This window comes from Carassius carassius, chromosome 25 (assembly GCF_963082965.1).
Source record: "Carassius carassius chromosome 25, fCarCar2.1, whole genome shotgun sequence".
In the NCBI taxonomy this organism is placed as follows: domain Eukaryota; kingdom Metazoa; phylum Chordata; class Actinopteri; order Cypriniformes; family Cyprinidae; genus Carassius; species Carassius carassius.
Window position 1 is genome coordinate 19868557 of NC_081779.1, and position 15133 is coordinate 19883689.

At 39.0% G+C, this 15133-nt stretch overlaps 2 protein-coding genes across 3 annotated transcripts; one reads left to right on the forward strand and one right to left on the reverse strand.

Annotated features, from left to right (window-relative positions):
- Window positions 1–4803: 4803 nt before the first annotated feature.
- Window positions 4804–7633, forward strand: LOC132104365 (hairy/enhancer-of-split related with YRPW motif protein 1-like). Of its 2 annotated transcripts, none has more exons than XM_059509797.1 (5): window positions 4804–4991; window positions 5274–5346; window positions 5462–5545; window positions 6092–6173; window positions 6696–7633. In XM_059509797.1, exons 1-5 carry the CDS (start codon window positions 4906–4908, stop codon window positions 7301–7303), a joined length of 933 nt encoding a protein of 310 aa, XP_059365780.1. In that variant the 5' UTR covers window positions 4804–4905; the 3' UTR covers window positions 7304–7633. The 2 variants fall into 2 exon arrangements, with proteins under 2 accessions (XP_059365780.1, XP_059365779.1); XM_059509796.1 differs by having other exon boundaries at window positions 4807–4991; window positions 5271–5346.
- Window positions 7634–10793: 3160 nt separating this feature from the next.
- On the reverse strand, window positions 10794–13760 carry LOC132104366 (stathmin-2-like). The gene is made up of 4 exons (XM_059509798.1): window positions 13603–13760; window positions 13063–13238; window positions 12735–12926; window positions 10794–11958 (listed from the first exon to the last, which is right to left on the reverse strand). Exons 1-4 carry the CDS (start codon window positions 13712–13714, stop codon window positions 11899–11901), a joined length of 540 nt encoding a protein of 179 aa, XP_059365781.1. The 5' UTR covers window positions 13715–13760; the 3' UTR covers window positions 10794–11898.
- Between the last annotated feature and the right edge of the window lie 1373 nt (window positions 13761–15133).

Below are 15133 nucleotides of genomic sequence, written 5' to 3' on the forward strand. Positions count from 1 at the left end.
CCAGAGAGAAACGCACATTTCATATTGATTACATCATCACAGAGTAGCCCGTTTGGTTTGAATATTTTCGTTTAGAAGAAGACATTTCAAGCTGTCTGTAATATATATCCTATATTTCTCAAATCTGTGAGGCACACACTGAGTTTAGTTCACATGCAATGCAAGTGATCGTGCCGGCGCCTTATTACATTGTCTGCTAGGCTATATATTTGCTTCTTATTTATTAAATACGGGCAACTGATTGATAAAAATTAAGATACAATTTAAACAAAACGAAAATCTTTTAAAAAGAGTTTTCTATAAAACAAAACTTAATGAAGTCGTCAAAATCATGTTTTATCAAAAACAGCGACGTTGCTCCCCATGCAGTCTTCTTTGCCGCCTCCATCTCTACGTGCAGAATGAGCTCGTGCGTCATCTTCATGCCAGTTATTCAGCCAATGAATTGTAGGCCTATGTATTTCAAAAATGTGTCTAGTATTAGGACACTAGGACCCGACCAACCGCGACCCGAATATCATTAAAAATATGTTTGAATGACTCATAACCGCGGGCGACCGCAGGCACCCGCTCATTTTGGATCAACCCGCGCATCACTGATAACAATGTGCTTAATTGGAAAACAATGGCCCTGAAATCAGGCTTGTTTAATTATAAAGGTTAATTATAAAGTAAGTCCACCTGTATTTCTTCATTCATACTACATACTATATTCTCATCCACGTATTTCTTCCCTTAGCGTCACTTGTGTCTGTCCTGTCTGTGATTACTTTTCCCCGTCATATTTTCCCCTGTCAGGTTTCACTCCCTCTGTAGTTCCAGACAGACAGAGACGGGTGGCAGGACGGTCCCCTGCATAGGGCTTTTTTCCGGTTGCGTCTGCTGCCCTGCTGCTGGCCCTGAGAGATTGATTTCACAGCTCAGGCAGGCCCTAGAGATCTCAGCTCATACTGCTGTCAACAAGCTTGCCCTCTGACCCCCTGCATTACGCAGGTCACGGGGCGGCGCTCTCCCAGGCTGCCCGCACAAAAGCCAATGTGCTGCCATTTTTTCAGGCCAAAGGTTAACTACTTGCATGTTTTGATCACTGCTAACTTTATCAAATTAGAAACGACATACGTGAGAAGTACTGTGGCTGTGTGTGTGTGTGTGTGTCAGCCTGGATACATATGTTTGAATATGTCTGTTGAGACCTGACATCTAAACTAGCATTTCCCAAGATTTTCTGTCTCATCTGTCCACATAGTAATGCTGAAGCTTAAACATGAACTTTGTCTGAGGTGTTTCTCCTACAAATCCACAAAGAGTAGAACTGTAGCGTAATAAAATTAATATGAACAGCACAGCATATTATTTGGTGTTGGAAAATGTAGAGAAAATTTCTAATTTAATTCTTGAAGTCATACTGACTTTTGTATCTTTAACACAGTTTGAGATAATGTTGAGATCACTTCAGAATCTCTTAAGAGAATCTTTGCTAATTACTAGTATTGTTTTCTCAGAAGAACAGCATTTATTTAAAATATAAATCTTTTGTAATTTTATAAATGTCTTCACTGATCAATTTAATGCATCTTTGATAAATAAAGAAATTAAAGAAAGTTACTGACCCCAAATCTTTGAATGGCATTTTGAATGCATTTTGCAATCTGTCTGTCAAAGCTTTGCTATATCTTACTTACAGACACACACTCTCCACACACACCACTAACTATGCAGACAGGAGAAGATGAAAGCAGGAGAGTTCATAGACTCTTTTCCTCCCTGACCACAGTCCCGTGGCTGATGTGTTCATGTTGATGACCACCCACCTCGAGTCACTCTTCAACTTAAAACACCTAATTACAAGCAACTGCGCCTTATGTGTGTGAGCCAATATCAACCTCATATCAATGACCAAAGAATCCATCAAAAATCTTTCATTGCACACCTAAAAATGACATAGTTTTATAATAACCACCCCAACAGGATTTAACAGCTGTAAATAACTAAAAATTTCTGCCTAGAACAACAGCTAAAGGCTGGAATACACTACAAGACTTTTAAATCTGAACAGAGTTTTAAAAGACTAGGAATCACACACTTGCCGAAAAATGGAGATCATTAAAAAATGACTTTCAAGTTGTTTCAAATACAACAAACTCATGCAGAAGCATGTGTCTTGTTGCAAGGAGATGCATGACAAATAACAAAGTGTCTTAAAATTGCCCAAAATACCAAATATGTCTGATATCCTCTGACTAGACAGATTCAGTCTGAAGCTAGAAAATCTGAGACTGGTTTCATCATACACAAGATTTTCTGTCAAATCTCTCGACTCTGACTTTCGTCAGCTTCCTTTGACTCCCTTAAGACTGTAAATCTGACCAAAAGTCATGTATTCCAGCCTTAAGCTGACAATAGCCATCAAAGCATCCTTGTTCCAATTCTTAGGGAAGACAAAATAAGGGAAAACCATTTAAAGCTTTGAATACACAAACGTCGACTGTCACAGGGCGTCGCTGAGATAATGCAAGGCCATTGGAGAAAAGGACAAAAATATGGGAGCTGACTTCCGATAGATCATCATTACAAGACTTCCATCTCCGTAAAAACACACAGATGTGTCATTTTACTGGAAATGGAAGAGGAAAGCTCTCGCAGTGCTTGTGAACTGAAGTCGGGTGACTTGAAAAGCATCTTTGCCACTCGGATGAGAGTATAATCCGTCTCTATGTGTGTAAATACACACAGACACACTCCCACAAACATTCCCGAATGGCACAATGCAAGGTGTCACATGTATCTCAGAGAATTAAGCTCCACTTCCTCTCTCAGTGAGAGAAACAAAGCCGCTCTTCCTCTTCTGTGCGGATTCAATGCATAGCTATTTATAAACAATGTTCCCCTGCTGCTCCTCCTGAGGAGCACAGGATTGTTTAACACACTGTTTCAGGGACGTGAACATCTGTCTGCGCAAAGTGCATGACGCCACGGCGCAGCGTGAGGCAGCGGTGGCCAGACAGTCTGCAGGGATGCAATCAGAAACCTGTTGCCCTCTTTTCTCAAACACAGTGCATTTTAAAACAAGCTGTTTTGCTACTTGTGATGCATTAGAAACACTGATGCTGATAAATGAGATCCAGATAGACCAAGACATAACTCCTAAAAAGCAGCATGTCCATTTTAAACCATCGTCTGCCCTCCTTGTGGGTAGACTAGGCTTCTTGGCATAGACATAAAGAGTCTGAAATGAAAGCATGGCGACATGGAGACCCACTCAGAGGAGCAAAAACCTCAAGCTTGGAATGAGAAGAGGCTTTGGCATGCTTTGTGGGGGGAAATACTGTTGTGTTGTGGGCCCACACCTTCAAAAGGGAGCACTAATCACAACATGTGATGAGACGCAAGAACAAAGACGAACGTCAGCTGAAAATAACAGCGTGGGAAACCTCTGTGAACTTGAGTTACAGTGACCAAAAGAGCCACCCCCATGCATCTAGAAAAACACATATATGCCTAAAAACACAACGGCCCATCCTCCACTCCACTGCCACCCCTGTCAGAGGCAAACACAAGGAAGTTCATCCATGCCGTCGAGCCGAAGTTGGTAGCAATAACAACATGAAATCAGCTAAAGAGCTTCCTCTCATTCATGTATGCAGAACTGATGACAATTAAGCGTGATGTGCATGAGCTGATAAGGATCCAGCTGTGGTGTATCGGTCAGCAGCACACATCAACGTCTACCAGCTCTGTTTTTTTCATCAGTAGCTCTTCCTGAAGCTCATGTAGCCTCTGTCAAAAGGACTCAATATATGATGGTTTTCATATTTGCTTAAATGTGTGAACATTTTTGTTTAATAACTTGTGATAACTTCAAAGGTGTGCAGTAGTTCTTGAATGGCAGAATATTATTAATTGTAATTATATTTGTTGTAATTTGCAGAAATACAGAAGTACTGAATTTGAAACGAGTTAGAACATAGATCCAGATATAGAATTCAAATTCAGTGGTTATGTATTATGTGGTTATATACTTTTTATATTTCAGATTTTTATACAATTAATATGTATACATTTTATCAATATTTTAGATCAGAAATGCATATAAATGAAAATTTTTATTGTTTTTATATTTTTTTAATTGTATTTTTACATTTGTATATATATATATATATATATATAGGTTTTTGTATTTATTAATTATTAATGTAATATTGTATTTATTAAATTAACATACTGCAGTAACATAAAATGTATTTTTACGTGCTTATTGTAAGTGTAAAACCCTTCTGTGTACTTTTTGGATCATTTAAAGGACTGGTCGGTTTCAATTGCAGTGCACCTTTCGGAATGGCGTCACAGAAGGTACATGTTTGAGCTTCATGGAGCACATTTAGACTTGGTGGCTTCCTCATACACACTGCACTACTTCGGATGAGTTAGTATTAGATTACAGGTTCACACGCTCTCTCGCAGACCGCCCGTCGCCCCAACCAATTGCCCCATTCATTCCAGCGCCGGAGACGGCCGTCGCCCCTGATTGGTTATCAGCGCTCAGCTAAGAAACTTTCCCACGGCCCGCGCGTGCTGACAGCCGGCCAGCCACTCCTTTAGCGGGACTAGACAACACAAGCGCCGGCGGAACCCGGGGGCGGAGCTCCGCGCTCACGGACGAACATTTTATTGGCCCTTTGTTAAGCATATTCAATAAGAGGGCGGGGCTAAACTGGGACGTGGACAACCGACATGTCACTCAATCTCAGACTTGTTCGTTGATTGGCTGCCCACGCTCTTAACCACGCCTGTCTTGGCGAGCTGCGGCGTTGAAATGATACCGTGGGAAAGCTTGTCGGTTCATACGAACGAACTTCTGTCTCACCTGACACACGCTGAGGATACGCTCTGTAAAGTTATCGGAAAATGAAAAGAAATCACGACTTTAGCTCCTCAGACAGTGAGCTTGATGAGAATATCGAAGTGGAGAAGGAGAGTGCTGACGAAAATGCGTAAGTTAGCTGTGATTTTTTTTGCTTATTTTAAGTAGGCTATAATGAAACGTTGAACTTGAAACAAAACGGCCATAAAATGTAATGTGCGCCCTTTTAATTTGTATCGCGCACAGAATTGAGATATCATTTCAAATCTGTCATGTCTGACCCCATATATTTGTGTGGAATATTAACTGTAAAAAAAGTTTCGTTTAGATGTTTATCAATATCATATTTTATAAAGAATATCATATTTACTGTGTTCATATTTATCTTATGTATATTTTGTTTTTAAAGCAGTGTGAATTCTCCCCACGGATCAGTGTCTCCATCCACAACCTCTCAAGTGCAAGCGAGAAAACGTCGTAGAGGGGTAAGAGCATTTTTCATATGTGAATAATTCGGAAAAATGCATCCGTGATGCTGAATCAATGACTGTACTGTTCTTAAATGACTGTCAATAATGATTTCACAATCCGTTTGGACAGATCATCGAGAAGCGCCGCAGGGACCGGATAAACAACAGTCTGTCGGAGCTGCGCAGGCTGGTGCCCAGCGCGTTCGAGAAACAGGTGAGTGTCAATCACTTTTTTTCACGTTTATTCACTTATTATAAGTCTCATTACTGGCTGAACTTATTGAAAAAGAAAATGCTGCCATTAGTTTGACTCAATCTTGTATTATTCCATTAACAAAAATAGTGAAGCAATTTCGTTTAAAAATAGTATTATTATTTGAAATAAATAAATAACTGTTTAAATAAAACTCAATTGTGGCATAACCAACAGGCAGGAAACCATTGTCTTGGGTTTTGCAAGTCAACTCCTCAAAATTGAATGATATAAATGTTGTACATGTATATTCAAGGTGCAAGGAAAACATTTATAATTGATTGGGACCACTTGACAATTTGAGTTATGAAATTTTTGGTATAAACGTCTTCCAGAAATGTGTGAAACCAAAACATGAATGTGGCATGTGGGTTTTAAAATGGATAAAAAATAAAATAAAAACTCTTCATCATCCGAAGTATTCTTATTCATAATAGAGCCACACAGCATTCAGTACATATCTAGTCTTACCTCATAACTCATCAACACATTTGTTCTTGTTCTCAGGGCTCTGCTAAACTGGAAAAAGCTGAAATTTTACAGATGACCGTAGACCATTTAAAGATGCTTCATGCAGCTGGAGGAAAAGGTAAGATAAGATTCTATAACTAACATTTATTTAAAGAAAACACACTGAGTATAAATTTGATTCATAAACATGAATATATGTATATATTCAGATTTGGTTTTATATTACAACTATAATAAGGATATGCTTTTTATATGCCTAAAATGTTTCACTACTTTAACATACATTAACTGATGCTCTTTTATTCATTATAATATTCTCTAATGACTTATAAACTCTTACTAAAAATCTGATTTAAAACCTTGCTAGGTTTATTGTTGAACACAACCTTGCATTATGAGCTCATCCAATGTTTTGGAATCTGCTCAAGGAAATTCCCAGAGTGAAAATAATTACTAACCCCTGCACGACTGAAACAGGATGAACTAGATGTGTAAAGTGTCTTTTAATCCCAGTGGTTTATCTAGCATCATTTCAGTTTCACTCTCAGCCACTCCCAGTGAGAACTATAGTGTTTCCTGTCATAAGCAGTAATGATTTTCAGATCAGAGCGCTCAACCGTACTCGTTCTCTCTTACACAGGCTACTTTGATGCTCATGCTCTGGCCATGGATTACCGTGGTTTGGGTTTCCGTGAATGTCTGGCGGAGACGGCACGTTACCTCAGTATCATCGAGGGCCTGGATAACACCGACCCCCTCCGCATCCGCCTGGTTTCGCACCTGAACAGTTATGCCTCCCAGAGAGAAGCTCATTCGAGTTTGGGCCACTTGACATGGGGCTCTGCATTCGGGACACCGCCCGGACACCTGGCTCACCACCTCCTCCTGCAGCAGCCTCGCAGCACCAGCAGCCCTCCATTGTCCAGTTCTTCATCGCCCTCCTCCTCATCTCCATCCGCCCCCTCCACAGAGCCACACGCCCCCAGCAGGCTGACTGGCACGGTGATTTCTGAGGCAGGGCGGACAGGATCGCTGCGGGTGCCGCCGACCCTGCCCCCTGGGCTCACACCGCCTACTACATCCAAGCTTTCTCCACCCCTCCTGACCTCACTTTCGAGCCTGTCGGCTTTTCCCATCCCGCTGAGCACATTTCCTCTGCTGTCTCAGAGCTCTCTGGGCCCCGCAGCTCCCTCCAGCAGCCTGGGGAAGCCCTACAGGCCTTGGAGCATGGAAATAGGGGCCTTCTGAACTCAAAAACATGAACGCTGAGGACAGACAGTCAGTTAGAAATGAATCATTTTCTGTAACATCTGACTATTTTGAAGAGTTGGACAGAACCGCAGACTTGTACAAAGGGTAAAAGCGAATACAGATCCAAAGTACTTATTCTAATTACCCTGTCCTGTCTCGGTTTGAGCAGAGATGAGTTCTGGAGATGGTTGGGTTCTCGTACATCAGTTTTGAGAAAATCTAGTTCTTTTGTCTCTCAGTGGAGCAAGGTATGCTGAGAGAGAGAGAGACAGAGAGAGACAGAGAGAGAGAGAGAGAGAGGTAATTTGGAGCAAAAGCAGATGAGATGCATCACTAAATGGGTGTTAATGGAGTTAAACTCAAACCAAATGTCCATTTAAAGAGACAGTTCACCCCAAAATGAAAATTTTGTCATCGTTTACTGACCCTCATGTTGTCTTTCTTCTATGGAAGATTGTATTTTTATCCATATTAGGGAAGCCAGTGGGACCCAAAACCATTTGATTACCAACAATCTTCAAAAGAAAGTCATATAGGAATGACATTATGGTAAAGCAAATTTTTTTTTGGTGAACTATCCCTTTATTTATGTTAAAGATAGTAAAGGAGTGCTTTGATGACATGAAACATATATTTGCTTCCTAAATGGTCTCCTTCAGAATAAAAGGCAGGATCTGTAACCGAATGAAATCTGACTATTTTATTTATTTATTTTAGAAAATCTGTTCAGATTTTCCATGAAATTGAAATATTTTGCAATAAAGATGACATTGATTTATGCGATATGAAACATATGCAACCAAATCTGTATGACAGCTGAACTTGATGAGTACTTTATTTTTATAAAGATTTTAAGTCATTTTGGTCAGTGACCTGTGGTGTTTTTTTTTTAATGTTATGAATTTTGCAGGGACAGACCACTGCTAAACCTTTACAGAGACAATCTAGATAGACAATCTCTCAAAACTGCACTAATTTAATTGTAGCAAAGGCACTCTTGGGTTTAAGGTTGTTTACTCACATGGATATGTTCCCCCTTCATGCAACAAATCATCTCTCTCACTCTCTCTTAGTTACTTGAGGAGTGTTTTGGAAAACCAGATTGTTTTGTGGTAATAGTGAATTTGCACTGGCAAATCAAATGAGACTAGGGGAATAGATAATACTGGAAGAAATGGTGTGGTACTGTGCCTGTCCCTCACTAACCTGTGTGACTTTCCTATAATAAAATGATAAGTGTAGCTAATAACCCTAGACTTGTGTGTTTATGTCCTGTTTTTATTTTTTTGACAATGATACATTCAAAATTTCAAATGTGAATATGGTGGTACCATAACAGTTACACTTTACAATTAATAAAAATTTAAAATGTAATTTTTAAACAACTAATGAAAAGAAAAAACAAATTATCATACTGTTCATTACAATTTTTGATGCATAGGTGTAGTTCAGCATTTAATATTCATAAATGCACCATTTAAAATGATTGATTTTCATTTAAAATTCATGCATTTTTGACAAATCAAAAAAATAATAACTGTTTTTTCCCCTGTACATTAAAATGTTGTGATGCATAAATTCAATTCATTTTAATATATTTTTTTATTAATTTGAAATTAATTCAGATTAAAAAAATGTGAATTTTTACTATAATTATAATATAATTTAAATGTTTGGCCCTTTTTAAATATTAGCCATTGCATGAAGATTATTTACATTATTTACAATCTTATTGGCATCAGCCAGAAATTTAAAACTGGAGCATTTCCAATCAAAATGAATCTTTTTTTTTTTTTTTTTTGGTTTCAAAATGCCAGACATCTAAATCAAAATGTTGTTAGGGCAAACCTCACAGTCTGAGAACTTTATATGTAAACAGTCTAAGAAAACTACATTCATGTTTTCATCGTCCGGAATCGTTGGCGTGTTTGAAATGTTCCAGTCACCCATTTAATGCTTTTGGGATGAATAATTCCTTTCATGGCAGCGAGATGAGGCACTGCATATTTCTATAGGGCTTGAACCAGTGCCTGTATGGGTTTTAAACTGATATCAAACATGGCCCAGGGGCCTCTCGGTGGCCTCTGTATGTATCCAGGAAGTCATTAACAGCCAAGGGATATCCTGGACAATGGCAGTCTGGTTGGCCTGGACTGCACAGGGAGGAAAGAGAGAGGTATGGAGAGGGAAAAGAAGGAACAAGAGAGATGGAAATGTGGGAGGAGAGGGCCGCACAGTGCAGCTTTGTCCCAAAGCAATCACAGCATCTCACTGAGCTCCTGGTGTGGTGCTCTCCCACACCACCACGGGTACCATGACTTCCAGCCAAAGCCGTAAAAGAGATTCCCACCTACACACAGCACTCTGCCAACACAATTCTTTATTTCTCTAGCTGACGCTAAATCTATTTTAGAGGCATTTATTGCATGTTTTTCCACTCATCCACCCCGCATGAAGAACCCCCGAGATGGGATGGTCGGATTTCCTTAACCTGAAATATTAAGGAGATAATGTAGCAGCAATGACTAGGGTTGGAATAGCATACTACCTATAATATTTATCCAGTATGCTGTATGCAAATTGTCTGCATGCATAAAATAGTGGATGACCTATTAAATTTGTCAAAATGTGCAGTATGCGACACATCATACAGTTCTAGGTACTATATCCCAAAATTCAACATGAATGGTCCAGAAATAATTCACAATTTTTCTCATGAAGCTTTTACACAAAAGTGATTGCAAAATTAAGCATGTCCAAGATGATGGTTTGATGCAACTCACTGAATTAAACATGTATTGTCACATAATTAGGTCAAGCAAAGACAATGTATGTATATGCATATATTTGAATATCTGTTTCAGATATTAAAAAAATTAAATAAAAGGCAACATAGCCTATGCTGTGCATATGCAGTAATTCTGCACAGCTACTACTAAACTACTGTACTGTCTAAGGCCACGTTTGAAATTGAATACTAGCAACTGTATACTGCCTAATAAGTAATTATTCGTGTTTAAAGTAGCATTATTATCACGTGACCTCTTTGAAATGCATGTTTCTGTTGCTTTTTATTATCATTTTAGGTAAATTGCCAGTTTTTGAAAGTCAATAAAGTCATTAAAAATGTAAATCAAAACGCGACCAACACATTGCTTTACGAGATACATAACACAGTAAACTATATTGTAAACTGCACGTTCTGAAAGCAAATTGAATAGGTCACATGCTTGCATTATATGCGTAAGTTCCCATACTATGCAGCAGAAACAGATTAATAGTATCTTCTCGCGAACTAATTAATGTTTTCTTGCAAAATCATGTATTGCCATCTGTTGGTAAACTATGGTATTACACTTCAGGTAGTTTCACACGTTTGCTTATTCACTTTTTGTGGCCTACAGCATGGCTCTTAAACTTGAAATGAAATTATGTGTTTATGTTTAATGTATGTTGTATGAAATAAAAATGGAGGCAAAGACAGATATTCTCATTTCAAGAACCCTAAGCCTTTATTTACCACAGTTTATGCTCCCAAAGTTACATGTGTGAAGGGAATAAAACACAGCTGGAAGTGAAAGATGAGCATGGGCAGGTTTGTGACATTAAAGCCACTTTGCATGGCACATGGTAACACCGTCCACCCACACTGCTCTTGACACACACACATTTACACACAGCATCCATTTATATCACCTGAAATCCCCTAAATCTATGAAGAATCAGAATTGAGAACTTTAAGCAATTCTCAGGAATTTAAGGTTAACTTGATGCTACGTGTCAGCATTAATGCAACCCAGACCATGGTCAAGCACGGGTCAAGAGACATCACATGACTTCAGTGTGGCTCCAACCACAGTTCCTCTCAAGCAACATGTCGTTTTTTATTAAACCATGCTGACTGGGTTCATATAAGTGTGTGTGTCTGTGTGTTGTGACTTTATACCAGGTGAATGTATGAAGAAATTGCTAGAAATTGTTGGGAATGCAATGATAGTGACCGTTAAAGCTGTGTTTACTGTACTGTGGCGGCTTTTACTCTCTCCACATGGACATAGAGACACTAAAATGATTGTTTGGTTTAGAGAAGACATCGCTAGCCAGCAAACTCACAAACACTAAAGCCTTGTACAAGAGAAACTGTAGCAGATCTGATAGAGAGAGAGAGAGAGAGAGAGAGAGAGAGAGGAAACAAGTACATCCACTGAAAGAGAAAGATACAGAGAGAAACTTATAAAATAGCACACCGCAATACTTTTCATCGTCTCATATAAAACAAATAGGAAGTATTTACAAAAAAACCACACCCACTTTAACTGGTTTCAAATTGATCAAAAACATTTCTTTTTTCTGCAGTAAATGGTGTTCCTTTTATCTTCTGGACTATATGAGGGAGGATGCTGTTGGTGAAGGGGCGGGGTCGATTCCCTTCGTCTGGGCGGGGCAGGGCAGGGGGGCAGGGTGCCAGAGGCTCTTTTCTACATGGTGCAGCGATGGCGGGGCGAGAGGGGGTTTCTCTGGGGATGGGAGGTCGCAGGTAAGGGGACGGGGGTGTTGTGGGCTGATGGGACAGTGGGTCTAGAGAGATGTGTTCATGCTGTCAACTCTTCCCTCAGCTCCTTGTTTCTGCGCACCTCCTGAGCGTGCTTCTCCTGAAAGCACATAGAGAAATAAAACACCAAATTAACATAAACATTACAGTTTATAGCTTAAAGATGATATACTGTTGATTAAAATAAACAACATTTATATTTAAAAATGCTTTTGGTAGCAGTGGTGTCCTTTGTAAAGCAATGAACAGTAGCGCCCTCTTGTGACAGAAAATCAGATTAGATTCGTATTTACTTATTTTATTCTTTGATTGATTGATTAGATAAAATATATTTTTTTGCTTGTTTTATATTCTATCTTGTAAAAATCACAATGTCAGATCATTTTCACGGTTACAGCATGCAAGTTTCTCAAGGAGATTTTAAAATTGGTGGTAGCATAAAAGTAGTGTGGGATAAATTATGCATTTAATTTTAATACTTGTGTTTGTTTGTTTTTTTATTGAAATTACTAAGCCTAAATGCTGTGCGAAATAAATTTCAAACTTTTTAACTTTCTATTCATCAAACACTCTTGAAAAAAAATATCACTGTTTCCACATTAAATATTTAACAGCACAACTGTTTTCAACATTGATGATAATAAGAAATGTTTTTTGAGCAAAAAAATCAGCATATTAGAATGATTTCTGAAGAATCATGTGACACTGAAGACTGGAGTTATGATGCTGAAAATAGAGCTTTGCATCAGGAACAAATTACATTTTAAAATACATTCAATAAATAAGTTACTTAAATTGTAATGACTCATTACAATATCACCCTGTTTTGACTGTATTTTTTATTAAATAAATGCAGCATAAGAGATTAATATTTACCTTCTCATGCAGTCGTTCCAGCATGGCTGCAATGAGGGCTTCACGGTTCTCCTTGATCTGCTCCATCTTCATGATGAGTTTCTCCTCTGCCATCCTACTGAAGTTGCTGTTCTCCTCCATGGCTTTCAGCAGGACGTCCCGCTCATGCTCACGTTTCTCAGCCAGCGCCCTCAGGACTTGAGCCTCCTGGGACTGGAGAGGAAGAGTGGGGCAGAGTCATAAGAATCAACCGTTTATCAGTTATTAAATAAAACAGTAAAAACTTTTAATAAAATGCAAACATAAGTTATATACTCATATATATAATACAAATGAATGGGCAACTCACTCTCCTCCTGTCCTCTGCTGCCTCCAGCTTCTTCTGGATATCCTCCAGGGACATGTCCCTCTTTTTGGGAGGTGTAGTGATGCTGTAAGAGCCGTCAGCCATGGGAGAGGGTGGCTTCAGGATGACCTCAAAGGCCTGGCCAGAAGCCCGCTTATTAATGGGCTTAACCTCCATGTCTAAACACAGACATAAATGTGAAATAAATGCAGTGTAGGAACTGCAGTATGTCAGGCAGCAAATATCCTTCTACACATTGGTGGAGTGTGAGCCTCCGGATCCATGCAATAAAATGCACCAACTGCCTCCTGCTCGTGAAATGAGCTCGTGTAACTTATACAGCCATTCTGCACATTTATCAGACATTTATTGATCTATATTAGCTGTTAAGATAATAAATGTGTATGTTGCTGGTAGACAAACAGGCCAATAAAAAGTTATGTTATGAACATCAGATAGAATAAGCACTATAAAGCACAGCATATTGTTGTAAATTCTGTTTACACAACTTCTCATTACTAGTATGATATTTTCATTTCCTACCTTCAAACTCACTCATGATGTTCTTGCGTGCCTCTGGGTAGAGACAGGAGCAGATGAGGGAGACGAGGGAAAGCTCCTTCATCTTCTCTTTGTATGCTGTGGGGAGACACATCAAACAAAAGTATTGACCCAGATTCTCTCTTGCTGTTTTGAATGAACGATGAATGATTTTCCGGGACAGCATCGTTAATGTTGCAGAAAATAACCCAAATCATCTAGGTATTAGACTAAAAATATTGACAAAAATTTTAGCAGTGACACTATTATACAATTTTAGCAGAACAAGAAGTGAAAAAAATATGAAATGTGTAGCTAAAGAATCATATTGGAATATATTTAGAATTTAAATTGAGATTTAGTATATATTTTGAATTACAATTTAATATTTTTATTATATATACAGTTTATATAAGAAATGCAAATGAAAATTATGAATCTGGGGGAGTCCAAAAGCATTAAATAAATAAATAATTACATGAATGAATGAATGAATGAATGAAACAAGTCTTAACAGCACTTTGTTTTCATTTGAGCTTTCTAAGGAAAAACCAGCAGCCGTGTCCTCACATGCTCTGGTTTCCTACAAGACAATGTTCACCACAAGCTCCACCATCCCCCACCACCCAGCCTTCAGTGTTACATTATTTATTGGAATCCATTTTTACTCTGAGTTTGACTAGTGAGGGTGTGTGTGCGGGGAGTGAGTCGGCAATACCAGAGAAAACCCAAGGCCAGATGGCGGTTTACGACAGCTACATTGTTCCCACCACAATCATTCCTCATCCCCAGCTTCAGAATCATTTTTTCTTTTTCGGCAATAAGTGCTTAAGACCAAATAAACCGAAATAATACAAACATCAGTGACGGCTACATGAAGACCATTAATACATATGCATTTTTTTGAACACAAAAGGCAGCATTTATCAAGGCCAGTGCATTTAAGTTATAAATCAATGTCTTGAAAGCAGTGCTGTGTAGATGTTATCAAACCGTGAACGCTTGGGGTTTTTTCAGCTAGATTTCAAACTGCTTTTATGCTTTCCAGCTTCAACCTACTTTCTTCACACTCCGCCCAGAGGAGCCTGGAAAAATCTGATCAACTCCTTCTTGCTCCCTGATGAGCTTATTAATCCCTCACAAACAGAGGATGGAGAAGAAGTGAGTGAATCACTGTGTTCACTCCCGCCAGGATTAAAAGCCCTCTGGCTGGCTGATTTTGGTGTAGGGGGCTTTAATTAGTAATTACCTGAGCAAACCATTTCTTCCGTAAATTGGAGGTTTAGTGCTGTGATATTGAGTGTTTCCAGACCTCGTAAGCATTTGTCTCCTGCTGTCTAGTTAGAGTGAGATAAGGACGATAGACAGCTCACTGAAGCGTGTAATTCAGGTCAGCCGGCTGGTGAGCAGGTGAAAGGGATCTCACACAGACGACTGCATCTTTATGTGTGCAAGAGTTTTTGCTGTAAAATATCAGAGGGTTTGTAATTAGAAAAGAGTATTCGCCGCCTGCAGACCACACCCTTGGCTTGAA

Coding starts and splice junctions, on each gene's coding strand:
- LOC132104365 (XM_059509796.1), top strand. CDS start 4,906: ATGAAAAGAAATCACGACTTTAGCTCCTCAGACAGTGAGCTTGATGAG. Junction 5,347..5,461: donor CGAGAAAACGTCGTAGAGGG/GTAAGAGCATTT, acceptor CCGTTTGGACAG/ATCATCGAGAAGCGCCGCAG. Junction 5,546..6,091: donor CCAGCGCGTTCGAGAAACAG/GTGAGTGTCAAT, acceptor TCTTGTTCTCAG/GGCTCTGCTAAACTGGAAAA.
- LOC132104366 (XM_059509798.1), bottom strand. CDS start 13,714: ATGTGTCTCCCCACAGCATACAAAGAGAAGATGAAGGAGCTTTCCCTC. Junction 13,239..13,602: donor CATCATGAGTGAGTTTGAAG/GTAGGAAATGAA, acceptor GTCTGTGTTTAG/ACATGGAGGTTAAGCCCATT. Junction 12,927..13,062: donor CAGCAGAGGACAGGAGGAGA/GTGAGTTGCCCA, acceptor CTTCCTCTCCAG/TCCCAGGAGGCTCAAGTCCT.